The sequence below is a fragment of the Ixodes scapularis genome, unplaced genomic scaffold, assembly GCF_016920785.2.
Source record: "Ixodes scapularis isolate PalLabHiFi unplaced genomic scaffold, ASM1692078v2 PGA_scaffold0__279_contigs__length_252992795, whole genome shotgun sequence".
Lineage (NCBI taxonomy): Eukaryota > Metazoa > Arthropoda > Arachnida > Ixodida > Ixodidae > Ixodes > Ixodes scapularis.
The window spans coordinates 91,192,778-91,218,304 of record NW_024609835.1 but is presented as its reverse complement, the minus strand read 5'-3'; the positions used below and the strand labels follow the sequence as shown (position 1 = coordinate 91,218,304).

Genomic DNA, 25,527 nt, shown 5'->3' with positions numbered 1-25,527 from the left:
GATGAAGACCTTTTTGTGACGCAGTTGCTCCTCCGACAACTGCGGTGCCTAGTTTCCCGTGTCAGTCCCCGCGTCTCTCCTTGAGACCATGGGCGAGTAGGATCGAGGATAGGGAGACGGGGAGCGGCGGCGAGGAGCCTGTGGACGACGTGCTGGATAAGGATCCGGGGGCGGCGATTGATCGCGCGGCTGACTCCTGAAGTCTCGGTGGTTTCGGTCTCGGTTGTAGTAGTAGTAGTCGCGGGTTGCATGGTATTTTCGTAGTCTCCGGCAAACTCGTGCGACGTGGCCGGTGATTCCACAGTAGTAGCAGACTGGCCTCTGTCGATATCCCCAAGATGCGTTGTTAACATGAGTGGGGCGACTGCGCCAGGCGGGTAAAGAGCCCCCAGTGAAGGCAGGGGAGATGGCAGCCAGAGCAGGAGTGTCCGAGGTCATTTGAGGAATTCCCGAACGAAGAGTTTTGTCCGTGATGGAAAAGGGAGTCACTGTTGGTGGAACTACGTATGCAAGCTCCTGTTGGATAGTACGTCGCAACCCGGTGTCGTCAGTCTCAGGCGTGGGGTTGCTTGTAGTTGGTCGGAGAAAACGGGCAAGCTCATCTCGTACAATTTTTTTGTATTATCTGCTTCAGAGAGTCAGTGGATATAGATTGCAGTGCAATTGATGAGCTGTCATGTAGAGCTCGGACTTGAAGGCGGGAATTCCGGGCCTCATCTAGCCGCTGACAGTGCGTAGTGATGTCCTTCACTGTCGTGGGGTTTTGCACAAGAAGGACATTAAATTCCTCTTCAGAGATGCCTTTCATAACATGGCGGACTCGGTCGGCCTCGGACATGTCTTTGTCATATCGGCGGCAAAGTGAAAGAACGTCTTCAATATAAGAAGTGTAAGTCTCGCCAGATGTCTGGATCCTGGCTGCCATTTACGCTCAGCTATAGCTTTACGATTGGTGGGTTTTCCGAAAATTTCCGCTAGCTGAGTTTTGAATTGGAGCCACGTCGCGATTTCATCTTCGTGGTTCGTGAACCATATTTTCGCCACATCGGAGAGATAAAAAATAGCGTTGCGCAGCTTTGCTTGGTCGTAATACTTGTTGTAAAGGCTCACCCGGTCATAGACGTCCAGCCAGTCCTCTACGTCGTCCTCGCGGAGTCCCGCAAAGTTTTTGGGATGTCGCAACTGGCTGGGGGCAGGACTGACGGCAGCTGCAGAGGCACCGGAGGAGGATTGGCCAGTGCTGGTCATCGTTGCTGGTCGCCTTCTGGGACGAAGCTCCAGAGTGATTGGGATACCCCGCACCTCCACCAATAATGTGAGGGAGACAGACGCTTGGCGACCGGTTTCAATTATGTCTATATTCGAACTGACCCGCGCTGCCCCGAGCGGGCAGCGCGAGCTATCGGCGATGGTGGTGATGATGACGATAATGAGGGTGATGGCTGCACGGGACACTGGATAAGTCACAATATATATATATATATATATATATATATATATATATATATATATATATATATATATATATATATACTGTGAACGACTTAATTTTCGCGGGCTCCAACTTTCGCGAATCGGGTCAAAGCTGAAAATTTGAAATTATCTGCGGGTTCTAATTTTCTCGAATCGAGTGTAGCTTCCGTAGCGTTCACATATTGCCCGAATTGTTCGTGGTACCTATTTTTCGCAAATTGTAGGCAATTCGCGAATTTTTTTAAAATTAAGTCCCCGCGAAATTTTAGTCTTTTACAGTATATATATATATATATATATACAGGGTGTGTTTTTCTAAGCTTAACAGATTTGTTATAAGAAAGCCGCGAAAGTTACACTTATGCCGCTTGTGGAGGTGAGTTATACGTCCAGAAGGACATATTATAGGGGGCTAAACGTAACGATCGGTCGGCTAATTAATTACAATTCGTTAATTACCATTTTAAATAATGAAAATAGACATATGGTTTCAAATAGAAACTTGCTCAGCGTCATCGAAAACCACTAAATCAGTAATTTTCAGAAAGACTTTGAGCGCGTGAGAGGAGTAGTAGTAAACTAAAGTTACCACTCGTGGAGCAGGTACGAGGCTAGCGGTTGCGATAAGGTGCCCGAGTGATTTTTCCGTCTCTTATCTAGCCCCAGCCTTGTACCTGCTCCACGAGTGGTAATTTTAGTACGATACTACGCTTCTCACGCGCTCAAAGTCTCTCTGAAAATTACTCATTTAGTGGTTTTCGGTGACGCTGAGCAAGGTTCTAATTGGAACCATGTCTATTTTTATTAATTGAAAAGTTAATTAACGAATTTTAGTTAATTAGCCGACCGATCGCAACAAGTAGCACCCTATAATATGACCCCCTGGCCGTATAGCTCACATCCACAAGCGGCATAAGGTTTACTTTCACGGCTTTCTTAAAACAAATCTGTTAAGCTTAAAAAAACACCATGTATATATACTATATATATATATATAGGTCGTTTCATCGGGATTCAGGCAACGAGGTGCAGTCATATATTTTATTTTGCTTCAAATTTTTATATTTCGTAGCGCATTTTCCACGAAGAACAATCCATTTTTTTATTATTATTTTCATGTTCTGACATGTTTCGTTTCAGAGAGAAAAAAAATCTCAAACCGGGAAAGAACGACGAGGTTTTGACGATGGTCGTGTGTGGCGTTTTTGAATCACCCTCAATCACAAAGTACTTAAAAAAGAGCGTCTATTTTTTTTTAGTTTGATATATATCCAGGTAAGGAAGACGACATTATAACTACTATTTATTATTTGTAGCTCCAATTTTTGTAAAAATCCCCAAACATGCCTCCGCGAACAACTGTGACCTAAATTGCGGTTTTTTTTAGAGCGCAGCTTTTAGGCTAAAGCACGGTTCAAACAGACACGGAATACGGAACCCGGGAGCCGGAACCCGTACTGAAGTAATCACTTCCGGCTCCCGTTTACGGGAGCTGACGTCACGGTTTGATTTGAACGGCTCGCGGCACGGGCCCCTGTATATACAGAAGCTGACGTCACGGCGGCTCCCCAGGCAACCAATCAGCGGCTGTCGTCAAGCCGGGTCGTCGCCCGGGCAGCCCGGGTGGCCCGAGCGCGCGGCGCCTCCGTCTAGAGCGGCACTCGCTTTGTTTCGTGATGGCGTCGTCTCGGCAGGATCCCGGCTATGAAGCTCGAATTGCCTCACTTACGAACCTTTGTGTAGTGAGGTGCGTCACAAATGCAAGAACTATCAACTGGTGTCGGCTGACTACTTTCGCGGCTGCGTATGAGCAGTACCTACGGAGCGTGAAGAAAAAGAAGAAGCGAGAGGCCGTCCGCGAGCTCTTGAAGCCTCGAAAAATGCTCGACGAGTATGCCCCCTTCGTGAGACTACAGTGTTGTGAGACAGATGTTCGAAGACACCGACGGCCGGGAATTCTTCGAGTGCTTCCGAATGTCACGAGCCAGATAGGGTGTGCTGCTTTTTATTTTGGATTATTTTCATGTTATATATCAAGTGCCGTTCCACATGGGCCCGCGCGTCGCTCGCAGGAATACTCACCGGGAGCGTGCGCTCCCGCAGTGAAAGCACGTTGATATCATTTTTAACGCGGCAGGATCACGAGAGCAGCTTTCGTAACAGTCACACGCTTGTCAAATTTTACTGCGTCTGTGCTATAAAAAATAGCAATAGCATAACATGTGCAGCGCGTACGACGCACTCTTTCGGTCCACAAAATCTGGTCACGGTGTTGTGCTCCTTTGAGTGCATGTATTAGGGAAGCCCGCTGTGCTTCCTTGTCCTTTGTGCTAGCTAGGATGTGTGCTTACAAGCTGCTTATGAGTGAATTCCGCACGAAAGCTCGCGCTGCAGAACCCAGGGATCTTGGGTTTAATCCCCACCCCTGCCCGTTTCGATCTGGATGAGCGTCGTACCAGCAGACGCTCGTGTTTCACTACTGCGTGACGGGTGTTAAAGACCCTAGGCTAGCGGTCGTATAGTACTGCCTAAAAACTGGTCTACAGCGCGTACCAGTGTCGTTGACCTTCTTAACCTTTTTAAGTGTCGGATGTAGCTCGCACGCACAATGGTTACAGCTAGGCACGTAGCCAGGATTTTGTTCCGGGGGGGAGGCGATTTTGTCGGTCGCAGAGTGTCCGAGGCTTGTAAAACATTGTGTATAAATAAAATGAACAAATGAGTTGCTTCATTACGATTGTAGTGAACAAGCATGCCCTCAAAGCTGGAAACTTGGCACATTTGCTTATTAATAACATCCCACTGCCTCTCTGGTCTCTTTGCAGCAGCAAGCCAGCCACTGCCTGCCTCTACAAACGGCCTTTCTAAAGGCCACTCATATTTTGCATTAAAGATGCCGTTCCATCGGGTTGCAACCACCTCCCGTGTCTCCGAAACCGTGTCAATAAATTATTAAAAGCAGTATCGAGTTCTTTCACTTGTCCCGGTCCTTGTGGTCGCTCGCTACCCAGGCAGCACACCAATGTCGGTCCGACGTTGGCCTAACATTGGCAAAGACCGGCCGCAATATTGGACAATATTGGAAGCGCTACCCTTTCCAACGTTGGCCCAGTGATTGGTGCCAATGTTGGGCCACTGTTCAGCCATCGTTCCAGCCAATGTCGGCCCAATCATTGGTGCCAATGTTGGGCCATTGCTAAACCATGGTTCCAGCCAAGGTGCTCCCACATTGGCGAAAACCGGCGTAATAATGGACAACACTGGAAGGGCGACCCGATCCAATGTTGGCCGTTATGCTGATTTTTGGCCATCGTTGCACTCGCCCAGCTCTTTGCAAGTGCATTCACCAAGTTGTTTGCAAAAAGGAAGGTAGACAGACACAAGGGATTGTTTTAAAATCTTCAAAAAGTTTATTACACACAGCTTATTCTGTAGACAGGCACAAAATCAGCAATTTGTAATATGTGAAGAGGTACTATTCAACTGTGATACAACTAAGAAGATTGCAAAGTAAACACAAACCGGGGTAATTATTGTGGAGTGTCCAGTCTCCCGGCAGCTGGAAGAATTTTTTCCCCCAAATTCTACCGCTATTCGCCCTTCATTGGCGGTGCAATCAGTTCATCGAACGACATTTCATAGACAGATCGTTTCATCAACACGCGATGTTTCATAAAAAAAACTCAAAATACATCTTTTTCCCACTTTTCTTTTTTTGTTTTTTTGCAATGAACAGCTTCAGACTTGGCATGAAGCGGCGTGAAAGGGTGGGCTGGTTCGGTGAGCACGCGCCTCAGGAATACACTTGCGTTGAAATGCCCCTACAGCGTGCAATTCGCGTAATGCATGTCAAGGAAACGTTGCGCCTCAGGAATACACGCACGACGAAATGCCCCCACAGCGCGCAATTCGCGTAACGCGTGTCGATGAAACAAAAATGTCGACGAAAAGGTGGCCACGAAACGTGTTTTCGCGAAACGCACGGAGAATAAAAAAGTCAGCATTCTACCTGCAGTTGTGACATTATTTCAGACAGATAATGGCAGGCGACTGTCGGTAAGATTGCGGGAAACTTATTCTAACGGCTGCCAGGAGATAGGCCCTGCCCAAGTCTAGAGGTTATCCGGAAGATTACCCATACAAGAGCGGACAATGATCACCAAGTAGGTTGCAGCGCACTTACTTTGAAAATACCGGACTTGAAAGATGTAATCCGACATATATGTAAACACGGGCACTGCACAAAAACCCCTCAAACACAAAAACCAGAAGGAAGTGATCCGTGAAGATTCAACACGATGTAGCACACGCTGCCATTTGCCGAACCGAACACTAAACGATTCACAAGAATGTCTTGGGCTTCTATGAAGAAATCGACACGGGTGGGACTTTTCGAACGAGATACCATTTACCACAGAAGCGAAATCCACAGCGGGCCCGCACCCCGCAGGCCGCGTCACACGCGAAACTAGGTCCGGTCTTCGCGACGCAGGCATTCCGAGTTTTTCAACGGCTAATGCGTCATCCGTCAAACCACGTGATCACGCTTCTGCCGTTACCCGCGCACAGAGAGCGAACTCAAGCGATAAAACGTGTACGGTTCATTGGTCCGGCGAGTACGGACCGTCTACCGCGCCTTCAGCTTAGGGAGAGAGAAAAAAAGAGAAGGAGGACAAAGCAAGCAGGCCAGAACGGGGGTGGGGTGCGCTTACAAAAGGCTAATCTCCAGGGGCATCTCAACAATGAACGCAGCGAGAGAATTTGTCACTTCTACCCAAGGTTGATAGTGCAGTAGATGTTATGCGTGACCTTGGGCTTTAGGCAGGTTCCGTGCTCTGCCTTATCACCAGCTTCGAGACCGTAGTCAAGTGACCATAACCGGAGACACGATTGGCCTTAAACACGCATAGCGTCTACCCTGCTGTCAATACCGATTTAACAGGACAGCTCTTTGAAGGTCAGCTTTTGAACTTCTAAAGACGCTCTCCAGCCCAAAAGTGGTTCTAAACGGGGCAAGTTTGAAGACAGTATGTTTTACGTCGTATAACGTAAATATAATAATATATAAATATATAATATAATGTAATGAAGAACTAAGCGCGACTATTTTTTGCGCTCGATGTACACAAATATATCTATAAGTATATAAATATATTTTTTATCAATAAATTTAAAACTGTTTGTACGCTGTTAGGTTCGCGTTTTTAAACTTCAAATTGTTTTACGAAAGAGTTACACATAAAAGACAGCCCGAGCAGCACATCGTCCGAATTGCAGCACACGATGAATCGCCCACGCTCGCCGACAGAGGGTTGCGATGCTGCGCGAACGGTTTCTGAAAGATGCTGGGTAGGGTACTCCGAGCGCAACGGCTTCGCGACCGTTCGAAGGGCAAATGATTCGCGACAACAAAGTAGGGTCTAGCAGCTTCAGTAAGCTAACGGGGCTCGAGAGTCCCACGCTCACATTTCCGCAGAGCGAGCGCGGCCGGCCACATCGAGGCGCAGTGTGCTCTCGCGTCGCGATAGCTACGTCGTTGCTCTGCCTACCCTGATGACATGTGCACTGGCAGTCGAAGCAACCCTCTCGAGACTTCACTCGAGTTTAATATATGACTTTATATCGCGATATACTCTCGTAAAACTGAGAGTCACTTCGGTTGCAGCGTAAGCGGCGGCTTTATGTTTGTTGACACCTGCGTCGACAATGACTAAATATGCACAGAATCATTAAATATAAAAAAATAGAGCACGCAGAAAGAAATACAAACATGACAGGGGCACGGACAAAGAGAAAACGTTAACGCTACGTATATATAAAAAATATATTGGAAAAGACAAAAATACTTAAATCTAAAAAAACGGAGTTAAGTTGTCAACGCCGAGGTAAGGCAATGCGAATGGAGAGCAGCCAGCAAAAAAACTGCAATAGTCATATAGGCAGCTAAGGACGTATTTGTGATTGCGGTTATAAAGCGCCGGCGACGTACGCCCCATGAAGTTGGCTAAATAAAATTCTCGCCCGAGCGAGCTCATGAATGACCCTTTTCCAATTTCCTATTTCTGCAATGCAAAAAAGAGGTTCGCGGGTCTATAGCCTAGGCGACGTAAATATCGATAAGCCATTGGTTATGGCAGTACCAATATTGACCAGCCTATACCAAGACATCACCAATATTAGAAAACTCTTGGCTTTGACAGTTTAATATTAACCAGCTTAAGCCAACGTATATTCAATATCGGAAAACACATTGGCTCTTAAAGTTCAATATTGTACAGGTTATGCCGGCGTATATCCAATATAGGAAAGCTGTTGGCTTTGACAGTCCAATATTGGACAGCTAATGCTGGCATGTATCCAATATTGGAAAGCCATTGGCTCTGACAGTCCAATATTGTACAGTTTATGCCAGCATATATCCAATATCGGAAACCTATCGGCTTTGACAGTCCAATATTGGATAACTTATGCCGGCATATATCCAATATTGGAAAACAATTGACTTTGACAGTCCAATATTGAACAGGTTATGCCAGTATATATCCAATATTGGAAAGCCATTGGCTTTGGCAGTCCAATATTGGATAACTTATGCCAGCATATATCCAATATTGGAAAACCATTGGCTTTGGCAGTCCAATATTGGACAGGTTATGCCAGCATTTATCCAATATTGGCAAGCCATTGGCTTTCACAGTCCAATATTGGACAGCTTATTCCAGTGCATCACCAATATTCGAAAAACATTGGCTATGATAGTCCATTATTGGCCCAGGTAATTCCAATATTGGTAAACACATGGCTCAGTTGGGCCATTGTTGGGCCGTTCTTTGTCCCATCAATTCCAATGTTGGCCCAATATCGTGTGCTGCCTGGGTACGATACCTGTCGTAGATCCAGGGGTACCGCTGAACTAGCTAACTAATCCATAGGCTTTCTGGGTACGTCAAACGCAGCGCCACTCTTCTTTGCAGCTTGAGCTGCTTTTCTCACGTTGGGGACGGGCGTGAAGTTCATCGCCGGAGCTTTTCTTGCAAGCAAGCACGGAGCGACTGAGGCATTCGCACGCGGAACCCCGTGAACGCCGGTGGCAAGGAGGGCGTAGGAGGGAAGCGCGCCGCGCTGATTGGCCGCGGAGAAAATACGGAAACCTACGTCACGACCCGGGAAGGAGAAAGTTGAAAATGTTTCAACTCTTCAATCCGGGAGCCGTAAGCCGTAATTACGTCACCACTCGTACGGAGGGAGCGCTGACGTCACTACGGGTTCCGGTTCCCGTCTCTGCATTCCGGGTCTGTTTGAACCGGGCTTTAGGCGCCCGTTTCCGGCTTGAGCGGCGTCGGCGTCGGCGTCGGCGTAACCGCGCGGTGCATGAAGGGTAAATTTTCCCTCTAAATTTAGCAGAAAAAATTCCCCGCTAGATCTAGCGGAAAAATGTCCCCGCCAAATTTAGCGGAAGATTTTCCCCTAAATGGGAGGCGAGCTGGAGAAGAGCATCGGGACCCCCTCTCCGTACCTTGCCATCCTCCTCCTCAAGAGCTCCGCTCTAATTCGGCGTCACAGGGAGTTGTAAAGACTTTACTTTTTTTAGTCGTCTATGTTTAGTATCGCTTTTAAAATATTACCACGTGTAGAACCGTTCATTGCCTTCCAGATTAATCACATTTTGTGTTTTTATCGTGCACGAGTACTGAGAAATAAATTATTATACAGAAAAAGTTTTCACTTTCGTTCATTATCAGCGCGCTGTATATATATTAAAAAAAAATTTTGGTTTTTCTTGCGTTACGTTCTCTTCACACCCTATTTTTAGCCAGAATACATTCCCTTAAAGGTATATGCACTGGTTTTGAGTTTTAAGCCTCTAAATATGCTAAAAAAAGAGCAAATGCCAATGGTAGGTTTACGGGTTAAATTGACAATTGTGGTGTGTGGCGTTTTTGAATCAATCTCAATATCAAAGTATTCAAAAGGGGCTTCTATATTTTTTTTATTGCAACATATATGCAAGTCGGTAAAACGACATTCAAACTGCTATTTATTATTCGTCGATCGAATCTTTGTAAAAATCCGCAAACATGCTGCCGCGAACAACTGTGACCTGAACTGCGGATTTGTTTTTTAGTCGAGTATGTTTAGTTTTGTTTTTAAAATAATACCACGTGCAGAAGTTTGCATTGCGTTCAGCATTATTTAAAGTTTGTGTCTTAATTACGTACGAGTACTGAGAAATAAATTATGGAACAGAGGAGGGTTTCACTTTTTGTTCAATTTCACGATGTCCCCCTTCATCGTCTTTCCGCATGGTGGACTAAGAGGACGAGGCCCGCGTGCGCTTGAACTGGATGCGCGGGCAGAAGCGCACTCAATGCTTTAAAGTGCGGACATAAAATGGTCGTCGACCCATGGTCTTCGTCTCATATTGATGGAGGAGCGGGGTATCGATCCCCGCACCAGCACCAATATGCCGCCAACAGGCTCAACTTCGAACTGCTCAGCAGCAGCATACCGCGAAAACTCGCTATGATTTGCGGCATACAGCCGCAGCTTACGCACCAGGAGACCTCGTCATGGTGTGGACACCCATCAAAAGACAAGGCTTAGCATACAAGTTCCTACGCAAGTATGTCGGGCCATATCGCGTCATCAAACAAATGACACTAGTCGCATTCCACGTCGAACTGATCTCACCACCATCCGATGCCCCCTTCCGAAACGCCGACATTATTCATATTAATCGGCTAAAGAAATACGTTCAGCCCCAGCCAACCCCTCTCAAGCACTAATCTCCGAGATGCTCCTCACCATACAACTGTAAAACCAGTACCGCCTTCCTGTCTATAAACACTCCTGCTGTGTCCTACTTCACATGGACACCGCCCCGCAAACACCCCACCCCCCACAACACCCTCTTCTCCCACTCTCGGAGGGGAGGGGGGTAATTGTGACGTGTATAGTTCACGATGTCTCCATTCATCGTCTTTCAGCATGGTGGCCAAGGAGGACGAGGCCCGCGTCCGCTTGTACTGGATGCGCGGGCAGAGGCGCGCTCAATGCTCTAAAGTGCGGACATAAAACGGTCGTCGACCCTTGGTCTTCTTCTCAATATATTCAACGAACCTCTGCTGCGCTGTCATCGCGCGACGCTGCAGAGGTTGGTTGCACTAACTCTCCACGGGGCGCAGCGCCGCCGGGGCAGAGATGCGCTCCGATAGCAAACCGAAACTTACCCCCCATTCACACTGGAAGCGGATCCGCGTTCGCGAAGCGGTTGCAAACGCGGTTGTATAAGGATTCAGTACAAATGCACGCGCATTTGATGACATCAAATGCGCGTGCATTTGTACTGGATCTTTATACAACCGCGTTCGCAACCGCTTCGCTAACGCGGATCCGCTTCCAGTGTGAATGAGCCCTTAGAAACCCGTCAAATCGGTGCGGTTTTTCAGAAAGCCGTGAAATGCTTCGCGCGCCTTCTATCGTTCTGCAATTTGTTGATTTAGTGTTTTTCGATGATGCTGAGCAATTTTCTCATTTAAACCATGCCCTTAAACACAATATTAAAAAAGTTAATTACGCGAAAATAATTAACAACTTAATTATCCCAGACTTTGATAATTTTCCTAAATAGGCCCCTGGCCCAAGACCAAACCGCCACAAGCCTATTTTCGTTGCGATGAGTAGTTTCCGCAGGAGTGATTTGGATATATATATATATATATATATATTCAAATCGCTATCTCAGCTGAGATGACCTGCCACGTCACTGCCGCATGTCAGAAATAGCGCGGGCCTTAAATCAGCAACGGTTGTCGTCGATCCAGTTAAGCGAATTCGAAGCTAAACAGTACACAGAGAGCTAGACAGAAATTGAGTCCGCCGAAACCAGTGGCCGGGATGGTCCAATCGGTTAAGGCGTCGACCCGGACAGGCGAAGGTTGCGGGTTCGCTCCTGGCCCAATTTTTCGACAGCTCTCTTTCCCTTTCCCTTTTTCTAACTTTAATGCAATAAATTCAATAATCACCTTCTCCCCTCTTCGTTCACAATATTACTACGGCAGCACTTGTCAATCTTCACTTATTCCAGCCTGTCCCTATAGGGAGGAGTGGTTGGTTCCCTAGATATCTTGGAAGACGGGCCCTTTCCGACATTTGCTAGCTGAGATGACGTGCCACGTCACTGCCGCATGTCGGAAATAGCGCGGGCCTTAAATCAGCAACGGTTGTCGTCTACCAAGTTAAGCGAATTCTAAACTAAACAGTACACAGAGAGCTGGTCAGAAATTGAGTCCGCCGAAACCAGTGGTCGGGATGGTCTAATCGGTTAAGGCGAAGGTTGCGGTTCCATCCCTGCTCCTGGCCCCGGCCAGGAGAAGGTTGCGGGTTCAGTCCCCGCTGCTGGCCCAATTTTTCGCCAGCTCTCTTTTCTTTTCCCTTTCCCTTAGCTTTAATGCAATAAATTCAATACTCACCTTCTCCCCTCTTCGTTCACTATATTTATATGTCTATATACTCGAAAATACTTCTTTTTCGCGGGCTCAATATTTCGCGATAAATGCCAAAGCTGAAGTTTCGGAATATTTTTTTCGCGACCGCTGCGGGAACTCAATATAGATTTCAATGCGTTCCTTTTACCGGAATCGTTCCCGGGACCCATTTTTTTGCAAATTGTAGGCAATTCGCGAAATTCGCGAAAATCAGGTCCTCGCGAGGATTAGTCGTTTACAGTAAATATATATATATATATATATATATATACAAGGTGTTTCAGAAAACGCAGGCCCCAAATCGCTCCCGCAAAAACTATTTATCACATCGAAAAAATGCTTGTGGCGTTTTGGTCCTGGGCCAGGGGCCCATTTAAGAAAATTATTAAAGTCCCGGATAAGTAACTTGTTAATTATTTTTCCGTAATTAACTGTTTTAATGTTGCGTTCACGGGCATGGTTTAAATTAGAAAATTGCCCAGCATTATCGAAAACCACTAAATCAACAAATTGCAGAACGATAGAAGGCACGCGAAGCATTTTACGGCTTTCTGAAAAACCGCACAAATTCGACGGGTTTTTAAGTTTCGGTTTGTTATCGGAGCGCCTCTCCGCCCCGACGGCACCGCGCCCCGCGAAGAGATAGTACAACCAACCTTTACTGCGCTGTCATCGCGCGACGCAGCAGAGGCTGGTTGCACTGTTTTTCCACAGGGCGCGGTGCCGTCGGCGCCTACATGCGCTCCGATTGCAAACGGAGACTTAAAAATCCCTAAATTTGTGCGGTTTTTCAGAAAGCCGTAAAATGCTTCGCGTGCCTTCTATCGTTCTGCAATTTGTTGGTTGAGTTTTTTTCGATGATGCTGATAAATTTTCTAATTGAAACCATGCCCTTAAAACAATATTAAAAAGTTAATTAGACAAAAATAATTATCAAGTTAATTATCCCGGACTTTAATAATTTTCTTAAATGGGCCCCTGGCCTAGGACCACAACGCCACAAGCCTTTTTGCGTTACGATGAGCAGTATTCGCAGAAGCGATTTGGCCTGTGTTCTCTGAAACACCCTGTATATATATATATATATATATATATATATATATATATATATATATATATATATATATATATATATATATATATATATATATATATAAGAGCGGTCCCCGCTCGAAACGTCGTAATAAACTTCGAATTAGTAACTCCTACAGTACGCACCTTTCACTTATTAACTTTTCCCGGTCCATTGTTTTCATATTTACCTTACTTTACCTATATATATATATATATATATATATATGTTGTGGGCTTGGCGGCCCTAAAGCCCCTCGATGTGTTTGCGCTTTTATCAAGGGACTTTAGGCGGCCCATCATCGGGCGAAAGAACTCGCGCTCCGCGCCCGGCGCGCAACGTGCGCGTGAGCCACGCTCGAGGCTCGGGGCTTGGCCAGCTTGGCAGTCAGTTCGCTGCCAGGAACAAGTAAAGGTGTGTGCTCTGAGATCTGCCTCGTTGGTCCTTCTTGCGGGTGAGCAGTAGCACCGAACCCTACATTATTTGGCGCTCCACGCGGGGCCTACTGCTTCCCGCGGGTTTGACCGCAGGCTTTTAGCCCGTTTTAGGTGTGGTAGCCTGGGTTTTCTCGCGTTGTCATACCCTACAGGCCTACCTGGTCGTTCGACTAGGCTTCGGCCACCGGACGCCATCTTTGCCATTGGGGCTTGGCCGTTGTGAATAGTGTGCATATTGTAGTATATTGCGTGTTCTTCTGTTCTTTCGTGTTTTGATCTGTTTTTGTGTTGGGCTGTTTTTCTGCGGTTGTTTCTGCCGTGCAGACCCGCCAAAGAGCCGCTGCAGGCCAAGGCGAGACCGGAGAGGGGCCTGACCCGACATCCCTAGACCAGATGGCTTGGGTGGCCAACCCCTGCGACACGGTCGCGCAACGCCTGGTCCTGGCTGACCAGGGACCCCAAGGGCAAGGTCCACGGCCCCAGGTGCCGCTTCCGTTGTACACGGGCTACGACGACCGTAAGTCCGTGGCCGACTTCCTGGCCGAACTGGCGGCCTATAAGCTCGCCACGGGAGCCTCGGACGAATACGTCCTTGCGCGGGTTCTGCCCGTGGCATTCCAGGCGAGCCCTTCCTCACCTGGGAAGACTTTCCGCGGAACTTTCAAGATGAATTTCTTCCACCTGGGTACCAGTCTCGAGTCCAGTGAGAACTGGAGCGCCGGACCCAGCACCCGGACGAGACCCTCGTCGAATATGTACGGGTGATGCAGGAGCTTTATGACAGAGACTGCCGAACGACGTCGGAGTCGGACAGGGTTGCTCGGGTGATGCAGCAGAGCCACCCAAGATTCCGGCCCTACCTGCATGGCGGCACGTATTCCACCCTGGAGCAACTGGCCCGGGACGCTCACGGCATACAAAAGACGATCCTGGCCGAGCTGCAGTATCGGCCCCCGCCACCGCCTGAAGAAGCTCTTGAGCCGTCCTGTGCCTCGCGAGCTCCCATGCAGGCCCAGAAGAGGTCCGACTCAGCGCCAAACCCTGGATGGCGCGGTCTGTCCCCCCGTGCGCTGGACTCCTACGCCTTCGGGCAATGGGAACGCGGGAGACCACTCGATGGTTCGGACCCCCGGCTACGTGCCCGGCCGGCTGGATCCAGGCTGCGGCAGGGTGAAAGCCGTTTAAGGTCCTTCCCCCGCATTGCCAACCGGGGCGCCGCTCGCTGGTCCAACGAGGGACACCAAGAAGGGCCGCAACGACAAGCGCAGGCAAGCCCGACGCACGGCCCTGACCGGCGCAACTCGGTGCGGTGCTTCGGCTGCGGTCGCCATGGCCACTTCCGGTGTGACTGCCCCGACCTGCTGCGCAACCGTCCTGCAGCCTCGAGAAATGAGTTGACCCCTGAACGCCTGTCGGCCGTGGTGACTATGGACAACTCGGCAAAACTTCCATCGGTATGTCGAATTCAGCCTGACCTTGAGCTAATTGAGCCTCGTATGACAGTTACAGTGCTCGGAGTAGCTGTGGCAGCGCTGATTGATACCGGTGCAAGTCTGTCGCTTATTGGGGACTACTTGATTGAACGCTGCAAAGAGCAGAAGGCTAACCTGCGCGAGACTAACGTGCGCTTACAGCTAGCGTCAGGACCAGAAATGCTCGCGAGTCAAGCCGTGAGGTTACAGATCGGGTTCAACGACAAAAAACGCCGTCAGCGCTTCGTTTGCTTACCTGGTCTCACGGTGCCGAGTATTTTTGGGCGAGATTTCATTTTCGGGGAGAACCTGGTTCTTGACTTTCCGAACAAAGGCTACCGATTAGGTAGTGACGCGAAACTGATCCCGTTTACCAGACGAGAGGATGGTATCGTCAGTGTCGATAACGTTGGCGTTAGAACGCCTGCTTTCTGACTGCCATGTGCGGTAAGCGATTCTTTGCAGAAGTGCCATGCTACAGACTAGCAAAAGCGGCGTCTCCAAAGACTCCCTGAGGAGTTTTCGCCGATATTCTAGGAGAACCCGGCAGAACCGGTGTCCTAATGCACTCAATTAACACCGGGAATACACGGCCTCTACGCTGCAACCCTCGACCAATCAACGTACAGAAGCGAGCCCTGCTGGACAAGGCGCTCCAAGAGATGATCGACACGGGTGCAGTACGTGAGTCACAGAGCCCTTGGGCCTTCCCGATCGTCCTTGCCCCCAAGAAGGATGGAACGGCTCGGCTTTGCGTCGACTACACTGTTAGAAAATTCCATCAATCTACGTGGAAAAACCGAATAGAACATGTCCCGTTTTCTGGAAATGCATACAATGTGCTGTTTGCTTTCAAAAACGGGAACTGTACCATATGCATTGAAATGTGCTATTTAGTCAATAAGTATGAGCTTATCCGTATAAATAAAAAAAGCCTTACAAGACTACAGTTTATAGTCGGTTCAACTGGTATAAGCGGATTGAACGCGCCCAAAAGTGCCGGATATCCAGCAATTTGTATGGAACTCTATCAGACCGCGGAAGTACAGTGCCCGTGAGACGTGTTACGCCACGCGCAGGAAGACATCTCTCACCCGCGCATGCGCAAGCCGCTGCCGGCCGGTGTGGGCCCGCGAGCTGCGGAGTGCTGCTGCCCGTTCGGAAGGCGAGTTCGACGTTGTTATCGCGTCGTCAGAGGCGTTCAGCGGCGCGTAGACGGCTTTGTTTTCCAAGGTACGTATACGTTAAGTTGTTCCTAACGCAGTGTTATTTTACTATCTCCAAGGGTGTCGTGTATTCCAAGTTCGGGGTGCCCAGCGTGTAGCGTCTCGTCTTCGCAGCTGCATAAAGCTAGGCCTTTTATAGTTCCTGATTCGGGGAGCATACTGCCCGACCCTACTTAGTATTGATGGTATGCTGCGCTGCGTAGTTACGCGGAAAAAAACTGGAGAAATGAAGTTAATGCAGAAGGACAGACAAAAACATGCATGTATTGGCGCAGACTAACAACTGTTTAATTTCTTTCTCTTCTTTCTCCCCCGACCCGTATTTCCAAAATTGCGGCTAAGAAAACGAATGGTTGATGTCTTGAATTTGTTGGCTTCTGAACTTGATGGTGTTTGCTGTAGCTGCCTCTTTGATATACGAACTGGATGGTGTGTTTTTTTGTAGCGTTTACCTGGGGCCTGATGTTTGCTCCGACAAGTTTGGTATCTTATTGAGTATATCTATTTCTTCTTGTCGCAAAGCTAGTGGTAGCTCACTGACGCACGCTCCGTGTCTACCCGAGGCCATGTGAAAAGCCTCGATTATTTCACGCTTTGTTCTGTCCTTTGATCTGGCCAAGATGGAAGTAGTGTCAAGGAGAGCTTTGCAGTTGCATTTTGAACAATGCGCTGCAAGGTTGCCAGGTGCTTGCAGTTGTCCGCATGCATGGTTGTGCTCCCTCAGTCTCTCGTTAAGGCATCTCCCAGTCTGCCCGACGTAGGATCTTCCACACGACAGTGGTATTTTGTATACCACACCTTCGACACATTCAACAAATTTGCTCCTGTGTTTCACTTGACACAGTGCCTTACTGTTAGTCTCGTACACTTCATTGTTGACCCTCCTGCATAATCCTTTGAGCCTGAAAGGGGCAGATAGTGACACTCTGACTTCGTACCTTGCGGCGATGTTTTTTATCCTGTGTGAAAAATTGCGTATATATGGCAGTATTACCATTGGTCTTTTGTCCAAGATCTTCTCCTTGGTTTTGCACTTTCCTGTGAGTGTGGAAATACATTTTTTCTGCTACAGCTACCAGTATGGGTTCAGGATAATCGCTTGCGTGTAGTCTGCTTGTCTGCCTCTGTAAACTTTCTGAGACTTTGTGGTGACACGATTTTTGAAATGCTCGCCACATGCATCCTGAGGCAACACTCCTCTTTACTAACTTTGTGTGTCCAGAGTCATACGGCAGAATTCGTTTTTTTCTTCTAGTTTTGTACATCCAGCATGTGTGTCTGTAATCAAAAGTCATGTGGATATCCAAGAACTGAAGGCTGCTTTTCTCAGGTAACTCAAAAGTAAAATCCAGTCCTCTGTGCGCTTCTCGAAACTTCTCCATGATCTTTGAACGTACCTTGTCTGTTAGTTTGTGTATTGGAAAACACACCAAAAAATTGTCTACATATATCTAAAGCACTTGCTGACTCCATTTTTCTGGAAAAACCCCTGTAGTTCTCTATTTCCTTTTGCCATGTACAGGTGGTACTGCCATATATACAGAATTTTTCACACAGGATAAAAAACATCGCCGCAAGGTACGAAGTCAGAGTGTCACTATCTGCCCTTTTCAGGCTCAAAGGATTATGCAGGAAGGTCAACAATGAAATGGACGAGACTAACAGCAAGGCACTGTGTCAAGTGAAACACAGGAGCAAATTTGTTGAATGTGTCGAAGGTGTGGTATACAAAATACCACTGTCGTGTGGAAGATCCTACGTCGGGCAGACTGGGAGATGCCTTAACGAGAGACTAAGGGAGCACAACCATGCATGCGGACAACTGCAAGCACCTGGCAACCTTGCAGCGCATTGTTCAAAATGCAACTGCAAAGCTCTCGTTGACACTACTTCCATCTTGGCCAGATCAAAGGACAGAACAAAGCGTGAAATAATCGAGGCTTTTCACATGGCCTCGGGTAGACACGGAGCGTGCGTCAGTGAGCTACCACTAGCTTTGCGACAAGAATAAATAGATATACTCAATAAGATACCAAACTTGTCGGAGCAAACATCAGGCCCCAGGTAAACGCTACAAAAAACACACCATCCAGTTCGTATATCAAAGAGACAGCTACAGCAAACACCATCAAGTTCAGAAGCCAACAAAGTCAAGACATCAACCATTCGTTTTCTTAGCCGCAATTTTGGAAATACGGGTCGGGGGAGAAAAAAGAGAAAGAAATTAAACAGTTGTTAGTCTGCGCCGATCCATGCATGTTTTTGTCTGTCCTTCTGCATTAACTTCATTTCTCCAGTTTTTTTCCGCGTAACTACGCAGCGCAGCATACCATCAATGTCAAACCAACTAGCCCAACTCCAAGCATTCATTATTCCTACTTAGTAGTTGGGCACTAGGAGGGCACAGTTTTCGCAGTACTCCCGCATTATTATGCCAAGCCGCTGTCAACATGCGTGCTTCAGCGCGTCGAATTAAACTTGTTTCGCCGCCAAGTTCAACCTCACATGGTTCAAAGTTTAGCGCTTGATCGGGGAGGGGGATGGGGCAATTGGAGGATGAGGGAAGATTGGATTAGAAGGCGTGAACATTGGTCAGTTATGTTTTAAGGAACGAAGTATTTTCATAAGGTCGAAAGCGTAATATATTCTCAATACAGCGTTTGAGAAACGGAGCTTGTTTTTAACTTTCTTTTTTTAAATGCGTCTGAAAGCATAATAAAGCACTGCGTTCCTCTGCTACTCGACCGTGTGAGCGATCTTGGCAGCTTGCTAAATATGCGGTGAAATAAGGGTGGCACCTGCTTGATGCAGAGAAATAGTGCAGGCTTTTGCATCTTAGGAATAGTAACGCTTTATCGTGCGATATTTTGAGTCGCCCAGTAAACTTATCCGCGCTGAGCCAGTAATCAATCATCGTCGTGGTAATACTCGTGTGCGTGCCGCGGATGCTCCGGGCGTTTTGAGTACTAAATTAATGCCATTTTTTCAGGACTGATATTTCCTAAATAACTTGAGCTTCTGATAAACGAATTTACTTCGAAATTACCCCGGTCGAGTTGAAACCTTTATTGTAATAGGTGGTATTCACTGGACGCCACATCGGAGCTCTCTGAACGCTGCGCATGCTCAGAGTGAACTCCCGCTTATGGCCTGAGGACACCCTTTTTATGTAGAGTAATGCTACATGCACGACGTCGTGCAGCTCAACCGGAAGTGGCTGTACGCACGACGCGCGTTGATGTTCTTTGATTGGACGACCCGAATCCTGGCCATAGTGGCAGAGCTTCGCTCTGCCAATAAAAATTACTGTAGAGCCCCTCAAACAAATATTTTCGCCCCATCATGACCTAACCAACCCTCGCAATTCACGAGCTTGCTCGTGAATTGCGAATAACCAGAATATTCTGCTTAAGCACTTCAGGCAAGTTTTTTTGTAATATTGCATTTACTGGTACTGTGAATTCCTTTTTTTAACCGAAGTATCGTTGGGTACAACTTTACTAGACAGGCGAGCTGGTTAATATGACATTCTACAAACCGAGATGGAGGCTTGGAAGACATACGTTTCAATTGAGACGGATGTGTTCGTCCTTCTTTGTAGCCTCCGTCTCGGGTTGTAGAATGTTTTAGCGTTGTGTGCTGACACAAGATCCGAAATGTGTCCAGTTATTACTGAGAACTGATGCCAGTAAGCTGAATCGTTTTTTTTTTTTTGTGTACAATAACAATTCGTTTTGATGCAAGGATCAGACTTGGAGGCTCATGGTGTGTGGACGGACTGTCCAAATTAAGGACGTGTCTCGGCTTGAAAGTATACTATAGACGAGGTTCAGAATTTGTCCAGATTGGATTACTAACCGATAGAGAAGTTAAAGAAGGAGCCAGGAACTCCTTAGCTTCTGTTATACATCCTCCTCTAAGAAATCCCACCCATTATTTATGTTATCTTTTTTTTTTTCAGGCGACTTGTGGCAATGAATCCGCAGGAGGGGTCCCGGCAGTCGTCAAGAAAGGTTGCTCTGGTGCATCTGAAGGCGCAGGGAGCTCTCCAAGAGTTCTCGAAGTTCCAAAAGAAGTGGAAACAAACTTCGGTGCTTGTTTAGATTAATCTTTCTTTTCTATTGTTAATATTACAATTAGTTGTATAGGCCAAGATGGTTCTTTTCGAGATGTAGCATGTCAGCATAATTTTTGGTCCGATTTTTTTAGGAGACTGCTCACTTTGATATTTTTTTTTATGGCTGAGCTGCCCCCCAAAATATTTGCGGCATGAACTGTGTTTTTTTTATTGTGTATCTGCTCTAATCATTTAAAAGAAAAATAAATGTAAATATTTTTGAAGCAGCAAACTGTTCAGTCTTCTTTGCAATGGGTCCGTTGCTATGGGTTGGAACCAAAAGGACCAAGCGTGAACTTAGTTTGATAACGATTTTTTTACAAATGTTTATCTGCCTTTATCCCCGTCACTACATGTACAATGCTCTCTAAACTTGACGTAGCATGTGAGCACTTTCTCATGGCATTCCTGGCTGTTCTATTGAGTATATATGTCGCAGATTCATTGTTCTGTTTTCAGGATAGTGCTCGCATTAGATACGACAGTTCAAATTTTCCATACATACAAGTTTGGGGAACATTTGCGCATTGCAGGTAATTTTATGTTGCAAAGACGTGCATCAAGTTGCGCCTGCAAACTGCCAGGACATCTCTGTTTTGCATGTCACATATCAACTTTTTCAAGGAGGAGCTTGGCATGTGACATACAAAGCCCGGATGTACTCATGAATAGCGGCAGTAACATAAAATGGGGCGAGTACTATCACAAACAAGACTGAACTTTTTCCGTACGTACAAGAAATGTAACCTGTGTCGTTTTGGACGCATTGGAACATGTAATGTACTTCGTAAAAATGGTACATGTTCTGGCATGGCTTGCAACAGAACATGTGCTGCTGTGTGCCACGATGGTACATTTCCTGTAGCATACAGTACTTGTTCCGTGATGATGGTGTATGGAACTTGTTGTGCCTGCCCATACAGCAACAACATGTCCCGTACTAAAGAAGTATGGAACATGTTCTGTAGTCCGGTAATACAGTACATGTTGTGGCAACAAGGTTAGCATGTTTGTGTCCCATATTTTGACAGGAGTTTTTCTAACAGTGTACCGGCGCCTGAATACGGTAACCGTTCGTGACGCCTACCCGTACCCCTCGATTGAGTCGATCATGTACAACTTGGAAAACGCGAGTTTTTTCACGACTCTTGACTGCAGTCGCGGTTTCCTCCAGATAGAGGTCGAACCCGCTGACATCAAGAAAACAGCATTCACATGCTACAGAGGGTTCTACGAGTTTGTGCGCATGCCTTTCGGCTTGAGCAACTCTCCTGCCACATTCCAGCGTCTTATGGACATTGTGCTTGGAGACGCACGGCACAACTACGCCATGGCATATATGGATGACGTAGTAGTCTTCTCACGCTCGTTCGAAGAACATCTTGAGCACCTTCGGACTATTCTCGAGCGCATGCGGAATGCTGGTTTGACAGTTCACCCGGGAAAAATGCAACTGGCAGCATCTAAGATTAACCTGCTCGGTTTTCTAATCGACGATGGATCGCTTCGCCCCAATGAGGACAAGCTGAGGGCCATAACTCAGTTTCTTCGCCCACATGATGCAAAGAGTTTGCGGCGATTTCTTGGCACGATTTTACCGTCAGTTTATTCCCCAGTGTGCAGAGATAACGCGGCCTCTGAACGAACTGCTGCGCAAAGGCGTCAAGTGGCGTTGGACGGAGGCACAGCAAAATGCTTTCCTTCAACTGTCCAGAGCTATTGCTGAGACAGCATCTTTGAAGCTCCCAAACCTCAACCGTCCGTTTTTGCTGCAAACCGATGCGACGGCTACGGTTTAGGTGGTGTGCTGCTTCAAGACTTTGATGGTGTCTTACGACCCGTTGCGTTTGCTAGCCATACGTTGACAACAGCTCCGCGGAATTACAACGTTTGCGAGCTTGAGTGCCTAGCCATCGTATTCGCCCTGCAGGAATTCTATATGTATCTTGACGGCGCGCGCTTTGTGATCCAGTCGGATAATGCCGCCTTGTCTTGGCTTCAGCGGCTGGAAAATCCGGCAGGACGATTAGCACGCTGGGCACTTACGCTTCAGAAATATGACTATACCATTGTGCACAAGCCAGGCTCCCAAAACAAAGTTGCAGACGCTTTGTCGCGCGCTCCGCTCGGCGAAGAGCACGTGCCCGAGGATGCCAATGTTGTGGCTGCGATAGATGCTGGCTCGCGCTGGGGTACTTTGATTAGCCGAGACGAGCTTCGTGCTGCACAGCAGAACGATGGACTTTGTCGCTGGGTCTCTGAGTGGTTATCTTCACGTGACCGACGTGGCAACAGAGACGCTGACATGGGTTTTGACTCGTACTTGCTGGCCGAAGACGGTCTGCTCCTCCGGTACATACCTCAGATCGACGACGAGGAGGGTGGCTTCACAGGCACTCCATTTCGAGCCGTGATACCTCGCCGACTTCGCACGTCCTTCATTAGATACTACCGTGACTCTGCTCTGGCTGGTCACAGTAGTGGCTGCGAGACTTTCGAAAAGTTAAGCCGTACTGCAACTTGGCCAGGAATTCGTCAGGACGTGCTGAGGTACGCTCGTTCATGCCCGGTTTGTCAGAAAGGCAAACCGCGCGGTGGTCAGCCCCCTGGTCTCATGCAGCCAGTCGTGAGTCGGTCCCCATGGGAATGCGTTGCTGTCAACGTCATGGGCCCTTTCCCACGCAGTCCGCGTGGAAACCAGTACTTGTTGATTGTCACCGATCACTTTAGCAAGTGGGTGGAGCTATTTGCATTGCGATCGCTGACGTCCAAGAAAATTTGGACGTGTCTGATGGAGACGTTCACACGCTTCGGATTTCCGGCGAAATTGATTAGCGACAACGCTACCTGCTTTGCCAGCAAAGTGTTCCGAGACTCTTGTGCCGCATTGGGCATACAACACAAGCGGACGTCTCCCTATCACCCACAGGCAAACATCACAGAGCGGGTGAACCGAAACCTGAAATTGATGTTAATAGCTCACACCGAACGTCACCCTGACTGGGACGCAAAGCTCCCAGAGCTCGCGTTCGGAACACGCACAACCGTTAACCGGTCTACGGGTTTTACGCCAGCTTGCCTTAATTTCGGAAAAGAGCTGACTTTGCCGCTGGAAAACACTTGCACGACCGACAACCGTGGCGCTGCTCGCTCATACGGTCAGTTTGCAAGAAGCCTACGACGCAGACTCAGGGACATCGTTCGTGATGCCCGTGAAAGCTTGGACGCCACACGGCTTCAGCAGGCTGAGCAGTACAATCGTGGCCACCGGGACGTGCAATTCGAAGTTGGAGACCTTGTACTCCGGCGGACACACCCACTTAGTGACGCCTCCAGAGGTTTCACAGCTTCCTTGGTGAACAGATGGGATGGTCCGTATCGAGTGCGAGACAAGGTCCCACGCCTCACGTACACGCTCGTTTATTGTGAGTCTGGACGACTCGCTGGACCCGTTCATGTCACCAACGTCAAACGGTATTATGAATTGGATGACAAACTTCTCTCGCAGGTGGAGAGTGATGCCGATCCTGGTTATACTTAATTCTGCGAGGACTTTTCCTGATGTTGGTGACGAAGACGAAGACGAAGACTTAGAAGATGCGCGTTGCAATAGGCTTTGGCGAGAACTAGTTTCCGCACCATACAGATTGTGCGCGTAGTTCTGTGCGATATTCACCGATAACGTGCTCGCAAATTTAAGTTGTCTATTGCCGCGCTCGACGTTCTCGTAGAAGAAACACTTGTAGAAGACCACTCATGGGTCCCCCTCTTTTTTTCTTTGTCTCTGCTCTCCAAGATGCCTCGGTACTACAGACGGGGGCGTTCACTTTCTCCCCCCCCCCCCCCCCCCCCCACCACCGCCACCCTGGGAGCACCATGGCCGTCGCCCCCCAGCTCCGGGACAACGTCGCCGTCGGCACTTTTACCGACGCCGGGGCAACTCCGCAACCTGGACCGTGCTGGGCCCCCAGGGCCTACCAATCTCATGGACATTAAACCTGCCCTGGGAGGTCCAGCCCCGGCCCCTCACCACGGACCCCCCGGCCGAGGTCCCGGAGCCGTTTCGGGGATGCACCCTGACCGACCGGCACCCGAACGACCCCGTGCAGCTCTACAACGAGGAGGAGCGCCGGCTCCTGTGCCCCATTTGTGGGGTGCCCGAGATACACAGGGGCACCCACCAGGCCGGCGCTCTCCACCGTGCCCGGGAGTCGGCCGCCGCCGCCAGGGCCGCCGTCTTGCGCCTCGCGGCCATTGACGAGCACAACCTCCAGCGGGCCCTGGCGGTCGTGCGGCGCCTCAGACCCGCCCTCCTCCGCCCCCCCCCCCCCCCCTCGCCGGCCAACATCGCCATCAACAATGACGATAACGACGAACCTTTCTCTCCACCACCAACTCCAACGAACTCGCGGGAGGGGGGGGGGGGGGGGTGAAAGTTTGTGGGCTTGGCGGCCCATCATCGGGCGAAAGAACGCGCGCTCCGCGCCCGGCGCGCAACGTCCGCGTGAGCCGCGCTCGAGGCTCAGGGCTTGGCAGTCAGTTCGCTGCCAGGAACAAGTAAAGGTGTGTATTCTGAGATCTGCCTCGTTGGTCCTTCTTCCGGGGGAGCAGTAGCACCGAACCCTACAATATATATATAGATATTATGGTAGGTGCTGTATGCGCAAAATATTGCCAAAATTAGGGTCAGAATAGAAAAGTTGAATCCAAACAAAGATGGGTGTACACTTGTTCTACCGCGGCTATTCATCAGCATGCAGGTAAATACGCTCACCCTTGAAGTCATCACCTTGAAATCGGTGATTCTGGTTTTCCCTTGCCTGCATAATCCCTGTTTGTGGCGAACACGTGACGATGACGCAACACGCAAAATGCGCGCTCCACACAAACAAACATAGCGACCGCATTCTTTTTGATTAAGAGTGTCAGTGAAATAACCAGAGTGCGTCACCTCCTTTATATTCGCGAACGGTCGGTTCCACGCTTTGGAAGGATCGATCTTTGGCACCACTTTACGATAAGGGCCTGTTTGCATTAGACGGTTCCCTGCTTCGATAAGGCTGATACTCTAGGCCCGTGGCAAATTGCCACAAGATAGCGGCACCCATACTACGTCTCACTCTGCGATGGAGTAAGGCCCGAAGGCTGGCGGGCGGAGCGCTACCTCAGGAAAAATTGCGTCCTTATTTCAAAAGAGCGCGAGAAAGGAATTCTGATACGCAGGGTACGAAGAGCACAAATCC

The 25,527-nt window shown here is 48.4% G+C and overlaps 1 protein-coding gene across 6 annotated transcripts in view; it reads right to left on the bottom strand.

Annotated features, from left to right (window-relative positions):
• LOC8050470 (glycoprotein antigen BM86) overlaps positions 1-25,271 on the bottom strand; it is a 104,674-nt gene extending 79,403 nt beyond the window's left edge. For 2 of the 6 annotated variants that reach the window (XM_029978033.4, XM_029978036.4), the window contains exon 1: positions 25,059-25,271. In XM_029978033.4, the coding sequence (XP_029833893.2) occupies positions 25,059-25,191 (133 nt within the window). In that variant the 5' untranslated portion in view covers positions 25,192-25,271. The remainder of the gene's footprint in view (positions 1-25,058) is intronic. The other 4 variants (XM_029978035.4, XM_029978034.4, XM_040215130.2 and 1 more) reach the window with 4 other exon arrangements.
• Positions 25,272-25,527: the final 256 nt, after the last annotated feature.